At 52.9% G+C, this 8339-nt stretch overlaps 1 protein-coding gene across 1 annotated transcript; it reads right to left on the bottom strand.

The window, feature by feature from the left end:
* Positions 1-5329: 5329 nt before the first annotated feature.
* LOC142000772 (natriuretic peptides B-like) lies at positions 5330-7237 on the bottom strand. The gene is made up of 3 exons (XM_074975313.1): positions 6526-7237; positions 5950-6232; positions 5330-5545 (listed from the first exon to the last, which is right to left on the bottom strand). Exons 1-3 carry the CDS (start codon positions 6640-6642, stop codon positions 5517-5519), a joined length of 429 nt encoding a protein of 142 aa, XP_074831414.1. The 5' UTR covers positions 6643-7237; the 3' UTR covers positions 5330-5516.
* Positions 7238-8339: the final 1102 nt, after the last annotated feature.

The following is an 8339-nucleotide window of genomic DNA, read 5'->3' as shown; positions in this document are numbered from 1 at the left end:
TTTGGGTGTGATCCCTGCTTCCTAGGTTATCTGTGGATTTATCGGGGGCACATTCCAGTCCCATGGCAGGCATGCAGCTCTGTCAGGAGAAGATTCCCTTTATTAGCTGTCATTAGGAGGCAGCTGCTGCTGCTGAGGAATGTATGTCACAAGTCAGTGATTTCATGTCACTCTCCCCCCCCCACCCTTGATACCAGGCGCTGAGATTACATAGTCCAGTTGGAAATTCTTAGCAATTTTGTTGCGAGAGACCCCTGTGGTCAGATTCATGGAAATGGGGGAAACAGCCCTGAAACTGCTCTGAACGCCTCTTAATCAGGAGCTTTCCGGATTTCCCTGTACAAGGAGGGAAATCACCTTGTACAGGGAAAGGAAAAAATCCCAGGCCCAGGCGTTGGGGAGGTAGAATCTGAAGAAGACAGAGCTCCTAAAAGTAAATTTGAAGTGCTGGACAATCTCCCCTTCTATATATGGAATATCTGCAGCTGCTGCATACCATGGCTTGTGCTGAAAATCCCAGACCTGGGGCTTTTCTCTTCTCAGTAGCTTTAGAGGGGAATCTCACTGTTGGGATTGTCTTTGTTCGTTTGCACAGCCCCTACCACAAAGGGATCCTAATCCCTCTTTCCTCCTCCTTCTCCCCTCCGTTGCAACACAAATGGAACCTTTAAGCGGATGTTTCAGAGGTGCTGAGTACCCCCAGGTCCCCTTTACTTCAGCGGCAATTGTGGGTACTTGGCACATTTTGAAAATCATGCCAACTAGTCTAGATAGCTATAAAATCTCTCTCTCCCTGTATAATATATATCAAGGGCCATATTTTAAAGTCAGCGGGTATCTTGTCTAAGCATGAATTGCAGGGTTTGGCCCTAAATAAATTTGGCTACAGCATGATAAGCAATCACAGCTTCAGGAATAGTCTTCTCTGAGGGCCGGATTCTGATGCCCTTGTGCAGAATAGCACCCCATTCCACAAGTAGTCACACTGATTTCCGTGTAACTGCTATGGTGACAGGTGCTGCTCAGCATGGGTCAGGGCATCCGACTCTGGCCCTAAGAAAATGTGTGGGGTGCACACACAAGCATATATATGGTATAAAACATTTGTTGGGTTTTTTTTCTTAGACTAGTGGCATGATTTTTCTTAGAGATCTTAAGTTTTCAATTTTCATTAAAAGCCAGAATACTTAAGTATGATTGTCAAATTAGATGCCTTAGTAAAATACTGCTTTATCATGAATTCACCCTTCAGCCTTGTGCATACAACACAAGAGCCCATAAAAATTACTCCATTTACAGATTTTCAGGGGAGAGCTAAGCTCCGACACACAACGTTCTCTTCTAATCTTACTGAGTGGGTTCTTGTGGAACAGATAAAGCTGGAGCAGGGGAGTGGATTTCTGAGGGAATTGGATTTCCCAGCCTAATCTAAAATGAATTTGTTTCATCATATTAAAAAGACAATCAATTATTGAAAAGAATCTCCCTACAAATTATATATATATTTATAAATATTTACATAATTATCACTGTTATTTATGTTAGTGTGTGTATAATGTAGTTGTATACATACACACACAAAGTGTGTGTATGTAACAATGCATAAATATATTTGTATGTGTGTGTAATAAAATATATATATATATGAACTTCATTAAAATTACAAAGCCAAGCCCTCAAAAGTTAGGAAATGCCAGAATTAAGGGTGACTGTGCACCTTTAAATTAGCCCCCTTGTGCTGTGCTTTATGATAGTAGCTGAGAGTGTAATTAAAGACTATTTCTCCCCCCGCCCCCCAAACCCTCTCCTTCATTCTGCGCACAGGATGGCGGGTGCTCACTTAATGAGCAGCTATTCAATAGTTTTCCTCCTCATTCTTCAGTGTGTGGCCCTGGGTCTTATTTGCTCCACACAGATCAAACCCTGTTCTGAAGAATTATTAATGCCCTCGTGGGCTTTTCTGTGACACTCATCACTATGGTATCTGAGTGCGTCACAAATGCTAATGCATTTATTTTCACAGCACCCTTGTGAGTTGAAGGGGTATTATTCCTGGTTTACAGGTGGGGGAGCTGAGACAGAGATTAAGGTCCAAAGTATCCACTAATTTTGGGTGCCCAATTTGAGATGCCTCAGACCTGATTCTCTTATTTAATGCATAAGCCCCTTTGTTTTCAGTTTAAACCATTTTTTTACCGAAAAATTTCCCAGTTTTACGAAAAGCATTATTCAGTTTTTTCCGATTTTCTCCCTACTTTTGTATCATTCAAATGTATAAAAATAACTTGTTTCATTAGATCTCATGCAATGTATTGTATTTTTCTATGTATTACAATAATACGTTAGTCTGTGTGTATATGCAAAGCTGCCTGGTGAAGTAAGGCTACGTATTAGTCTCTAGAAGATACACACAATAAACAACCAGGCACACACGCAAGCTCTGAAGTGCGTGTGCATCTGAATGTTCTGATGAATCTCACGGTCACCACGTACACATTTCAAGCTGCTAGCAGATAACGGTTTAAAGATTTGACAGTAAAATGGGAAGAAAACAGAATACATTTCAGAACATAAGGAAGTATTAGAAAGTTTTAAAAAAACAAACAGAAGAAAAGGATGGAATTTATGAGCAGCAAATGGTGTGGCCCAGTTATTAAATGTAAATATTTACAGGCTAATAGTTCTAAATCTACAACAGTAAACTTTATTAAAACGAAAGGTTTTATTTGGGGATTAGAGAGATTATTTTCTTAAACTCAGAGGTGGCCTTGTGTTTTGAGTTCTGTTTTAGTTCTGTAGCAAACCACATTGATTAATGGAATTCAAAGTATTACTTTACTGAATACTTTCCCTCCCCATCTTTCCATCCACCAAAACAAACCCAGAAAAATTGAGTTTTTTGCACTGATTTTTTCACCTGTTTTTGTTGTTGTGATAGTAAACACTGACATTCCCAGGAAAAATTAGCTAAAATAAAAACTGAAAACAAAGGGCCCTATTAATACACCATTCCAAGCTCCCATTGACTTCAGGAGCAGCTGTGCAACTGAGCCCAGGGACACAAAATGGGCACCCCGAAAATGAAAAGCACACAATTAGTGACTACCTGTGAAAAGTGTAATTTTTTTCCCCCTTTAAATTCCTTTCCCAACATGGCATAGGAAATCAGAGGCAGGGACAGAAGCCTGTTCTTGAGGGCAGCATTCAACTACCTTATCCATGACCCACACACACCCTTCCTGCGATCTCCTCCCTCCTTCAGGACCCAACGTCCAACTTGGGCAGCAAAAGAAACCCTTCTGACTAGGGCTGGACTTGGCAGCTTGATTCGTGTTCTTTTAAGGTAGTTGGTTTTGTGCCTGTAATAGAGGGCGGGGGTGCCTGCGTGTGAATGAGTGTGCAGGAGAATTCCTGACTGCAGCTGTAGCTGTTGGATGTACAGAGCCATGCTCTGCCTTCCCTCACCCCCTGGTGGCCCCACTCAGGCTAAAGGGTTATAAGAGGGGGCAGAACTTGGCCCGTCCTTATTAATGCTGTTAGGCTTGTGTGTTATTCCTTGCGGGACAAATCCTGAAGACCTCACTCAGGCTGCCAACCTCAGGGTTTGTCCCTGTGTAGTTAGGGTGTAGGCGGGCCCTAGCAACCGTGGGGCCCTGAGCCTGGTTCCCCAGTTGTCCCGCCTGCACACGCACAGCTGGCCGGGGGATGCCGTTTGCACCCCGGGGACGGGCTGGCTCCGAGGCTCGCCCCAGCAGCGGGATCTAAGGGCGCAGGTTGTGAACCCCCTGGGGGGGGGGTTGCCAGGACGGCAGGTAGCTCAGGGCAGCGGGCGCTGTGGGCCCCCCCCCAGCCAGGCAGGCCACAAGCAGCAGGGGGTTAGCAGGAGCCCCCTCCCCACGGTGTTCTTCATCGCTGGGACGCCGCCCCTGGGAGCTGGGGCTGCGGGGCTCGTCCCCCCCGCGCCCAGGCATCTCTCGGGGCCGATTCCTGCTCCCCCATCCGGCCCGTGACACCGATTCGCCAGGGGCCGGGTCCCGGCGGGTGGTCACTGGAGGGTGAGGTCAGTGCACCCCTCCCGCCCCCCAGTCTCTTCCAAGAAACAAGCTGCATCCTTTCCATCTTCCCCCGCCCTGCAGCCTCTGTGCTCCGGGCCGCGAGGGACAGAGCAACTCGGGGGGGGGGGGGGGCGGGAGTCTCTCTTCATCCCCTGCAGGGACCCGCTCGCTCCCCGGGGGCGCCCGGTGCGTGCCCCCCCCAACCCTGCGATGTGTCAGCCGCCCCCGGCCAAGCTCTGAGCCCCTCCACTCCCGGAGCCGGGGGCTCAGCCCGGCCCTGACCCTGCTAGGAGGCTCCCTGGCCCAGCCGGAGGCGGGGTCCCTCAACCCAGGCTGCTGCGGCAGAGAAGAGGCTCCGCCGGGATGAACACGCCCCTCTCCCGGCACCGGGGCTGAATCCCCCAGCGGAGCGGACCCCCGGAGAGCCGCTGCTCAAGCGAGCCGGCGAGCCCAGGGCAGCCGAGCTCAGCCCCGCTCCCCGCCGGCACAGGGGCCCTCGGCCGGCCGGCTGCCGGAGCCCGGGGGAGCCGAGCCTGGCGGAGGATGGTGCCGCTGGGGGCGGCCCGGGGGAGCCCCCTAGCGGATGCCGCGAAGCGCGCACGCTGGCTGCTGTCCAGGGTGCTGAACAGGGCGAGCCCTTGGGAGCCAACGCTGCCAGCCAGCCCGGCACGGGTCCCCAGTCTCCCTCGGGTGCGGTCCCCGCCTTCAGCGGCCCGCGGGCGAGGCCGCCAGCAGCTCCCCACCCCTCTCGCGGCTGAGGGTCGTGCAGTGAGCGCTCCGAAGGGGCTGGGCCGCTCAGGGGCGGGTGGCCGTGTGCCCCGAGCGAGCATTTAAACCCAGAGCCCGCCACCGGCCGGTGCCCCGAGGAGCCCAGTCTACTCTGCATCGGAGTAATCTAGCGGCGGCTTTACCAACGAGAAAGGGGGAAGAGTTTTCCCCTCGCAAAAGCGCCGCTTTCACTGGTGTAAATCCGGAGTGACTTCATCACCTCTTGGGGGAGCCACTCCAAATTGACCCCAGTGGGAAATGAGAGCAGAGTTGGACCCTGACGTAGTCAGGGAAAGCGCAGGATGCCTTCCCCCAAGTAACCCAGCCCAGTTGTGCAAGGGGCGCTTGAACTCTGCGGGGGCACTTCGCGTGGGGCAGGAAACTGGTCCCAGGTCCCCAGCGCCCCGTCCGAAGGGACTCGCTTCTCGCAGGCCTCCAGAGTGAAATGAGCGATTTAAACAAAACATTTATTGATACACGCCAGGGCCCCCCGCAGTAGGCTGGGGGGGGGTCAGCTGTTCTCGTCCCAACACCATCGCTGTTCAATAACAATCTGTACAACGCGAATATATCCACCAGACAACCCGCTCTGTTTAGGCGTGGCACACGTGTTCCGCTCGGGAGGGGTTAAGTTACCAGTCCACACAAAAGAGGCTCCAAAAATTCGTAGGAGGCTGGTGGGAAGCTCTAGATTCAGCTTCTCGATCTCGTCTTCCAGGAACCTAAAACCAAGGGGGAAGGAGACACAGTGAGCACCACGTTCAGACTCTCGGCTTGTCTTCTCGGCTAGAGCAGCTCTGTCTCGGATTTCTGACCTGTCCCCACGCGGCTGGACAGCTGTTTGCTTGGCCTATGGCTAATATCATGGAGCTGTAGGTACCCACTGTCCAACCCTTTCCGCTCGACCTTTCTCTTAAAGAATCCAGCCGGAGCCAAGGTCTGCCGCCCAAGGCAGAGGATGGGGAAGAATCTTCCAGAGCTATCTAGGGCGGTATTGGGCCATCTCTGGCCATACAGGGATTGCCAGACGTGCCTCCTAAGCCTGGTGCTGTTTCCTGGCTAGGTGGGGAAGAACCCTAGATACACGGGGGCTGAAGGCAGGCTAAGGGTTCGAGCTAAGACCTACGGGCTTTGTAGATGTTGCACCCAAGTCCTGTCTGAGAGCCGATCCTCTCGATCCTGGTCCCAAAACAGCCAGAGAAGTGCCGCATCCTCCTGGGAGAAGCAAGGAGGGTCCTCCACTGACTCTCCACAGGATCCCGGGGCTGGAGCTGGGTAGCGGGGCTGCTCTCCGGCTCAGCAAAGTCCCAGCTAGGGTCGTCGTCTTCCGCCCTGTAGTCCAGATTCTCCAACTCCAGCGGCTCCCCTTCCTCCCCCTGCGTTGTCTCCTTCAGGAGCTCAAGGAGGTCCTAGAACAAGAGAGGAGAAGACCGTAATCAGCTCCCGCGTAACTGACCAGGGCACCCCGTGCACTCAGTGTGAGTCTGTATCCCTGAGGCGGAGGAGAGGGGGCCTCCATCCGGACCTGTCCTCTCTCGGATTGAAAATCACATTGCTCAGAAGGGCTCTGCCCCCTGTCCTGCTTGGTAAGGGCTCCCTCATTTTAAGGTGCCCGGTGCTAACACCTTTACGCGGCCTCCGAGGCTGGGGCCAGAGACCCAGCTCCCCACCCCACCCCAGGCCAGCTGCAGCCTCTCCTCACCTGCAGGGCCTGGAGCTCCTGGCTGGTGTGTTTCCTGGGCAGCGGGTGCCCGCCTGCTGGCCCCTGCGGGATGAGAAGAAGCAGAGAGGCCCAACAGCACAGGGCTGCGCCTTTCATCCTGCCCGGTCCCTTGCGCTGCCTCCAGACCTGAGCGCCTTGGTCTGGGCTCGAACGGCTGCTCGGGCTTCCTTTATATATATCCCCCCTTCACCTCCGGGCGGCTTCCTGCCAGAGCTCGGAATTCGGGCACTCAGCCCTGATAAGGGAACTGGCTGCAGCCAGTGGCACCCGAGGTCACCCTTTCGGAAACGGTGTGTGTCCCCCTCCTGGAGCCGCGATCCGGATCCTGTTCCGCTCCAGCAGAGCCAAGCCGCCCTGGGCGATCAGCGCATCTCAAATGCCTCCTTCGCAGTCCCACTCTGGGCAGCGCAAGGAATGAAATGACCGCGTGGTCTTCCCTGTTCCTAGCAGTCGCCATTAGGCTAGCGCTTGATGGATCGCCTGGGGTCCCTTCAGTGCCTTGAGCGCGTCCTCCTGCCCCCCTCCGCTGATGGGGGGATACGATCCATTGCTCGCCCCCCGTGAAGGGAACTCAACCCCCCTCTTGGGCCAGTCTGCAGCCTCCTGTATCTGGGGGAGAGGAGCAAAGGGGTGCAGAGAGGGTTTGGAACCGGTGTCTCTGCTCTGCTTGCAGCAGTCCTCACCGGCAGCGTTTGTGTCTCTTTCAGTTTGAGCTGTAAAACGAAAGGAGGAAAACAGACAAGTGTTAGGGAAATCTCACTGCCTAGGTCTCCCCCACCACTGGCAGACCCAGTGCCACTGACAAGGGCGTGGGGCTTGCCAGGCTCTGCCAAGTTACCCTCTGGTCTGGGGGCTATTGGGGTTATTTACTCCTCCACTAGAGGTGCCAGCCAGCGGTGGCATTAGTTACCAGCTTGCCCTAGTTTTTCCACTGGACATACTGCGCTGCCCTGTTTGGCCTCTTGCAAGAGCATCACCACCTTTCTGTGGGCAGGGGCGCTCCCCATTACATGCCACCCAGGGGAGTCTGTGTAACAGTCTTTCTGTCACACTATTTTCAAGGGTCTGCAGCCTTGTCTGCACTGGGAATTTGTCCTGATTTCAGCCACAGATGACCAGCAACTGGGGTAGCTCCCTTCATGTAGACAAGGAAAGCAGTGATTTTACACCCATGGAGTTTACTCCTGCTTGAAAGTGGGGTAAGTTGCACTGGTACAAATCACAGCTCCTTATTCATACCTAGATTTTGCACTGGGGCAGCTGCACCATTTCCTGGTCATCTATGGCTGAGATCAGGGCAAATTCCCAGTGCAGACAGGGACCCAGCTGCACTTCCCTTGTCTGTGCATTTGTTTTAGTGCATCTAACGCCAGACTTTTTGGTGCTGTGGGAACTGATTGAGCCCCGGGTTTTGCTAGGACATGCTTTATTTTTCTTCCTCCACGTTAAAATGCTGCTTTCTCCAAGACCCCAGAGGATGGTGCAAACCTCCCTATGGCATTGTGTGCGCACCAGTTCATCGCCATTTAAGATGTACCAGACTACGTGTGCTGTCAAGTACCAGCACTTCCAGCTTATCCCCTTGATGTAAAACGGTTAGGTATTCCCCAGTGACTTTCGACAAACTAGACGTCATATCTAGATAAGGAGTGCAGGCCGGTCACCACTCACTCGCCATGTCTCGTCCTCCTGCCTGTAAATGATGGGGCACCGCGTCCTCCTCGTCCCACATACCTGTATTCTAATGTGAGAAATTCCGAAGCAATGCTCATCCTTCGTGGATAGTCCAGCTG

Source organism: Natator depressus, chromosome 18 (assembly GCF_965152275.1).
Source record: "Natator depressus isolate rNatDep1 chromosome 18, rNatDep2.hap1, whole genome shotgun sequence".
Classification (NCBI taxonomy): domain Eukaryota; kingdom Metazoa; phylum Chordata; order Testudines; family Cheloniidae; genus Natator; species Natator depressus.
Note: the sequence above shows the minus strand (reverse complement) of the source record. Positions and strands in the feature narration are given on the sequence as shown.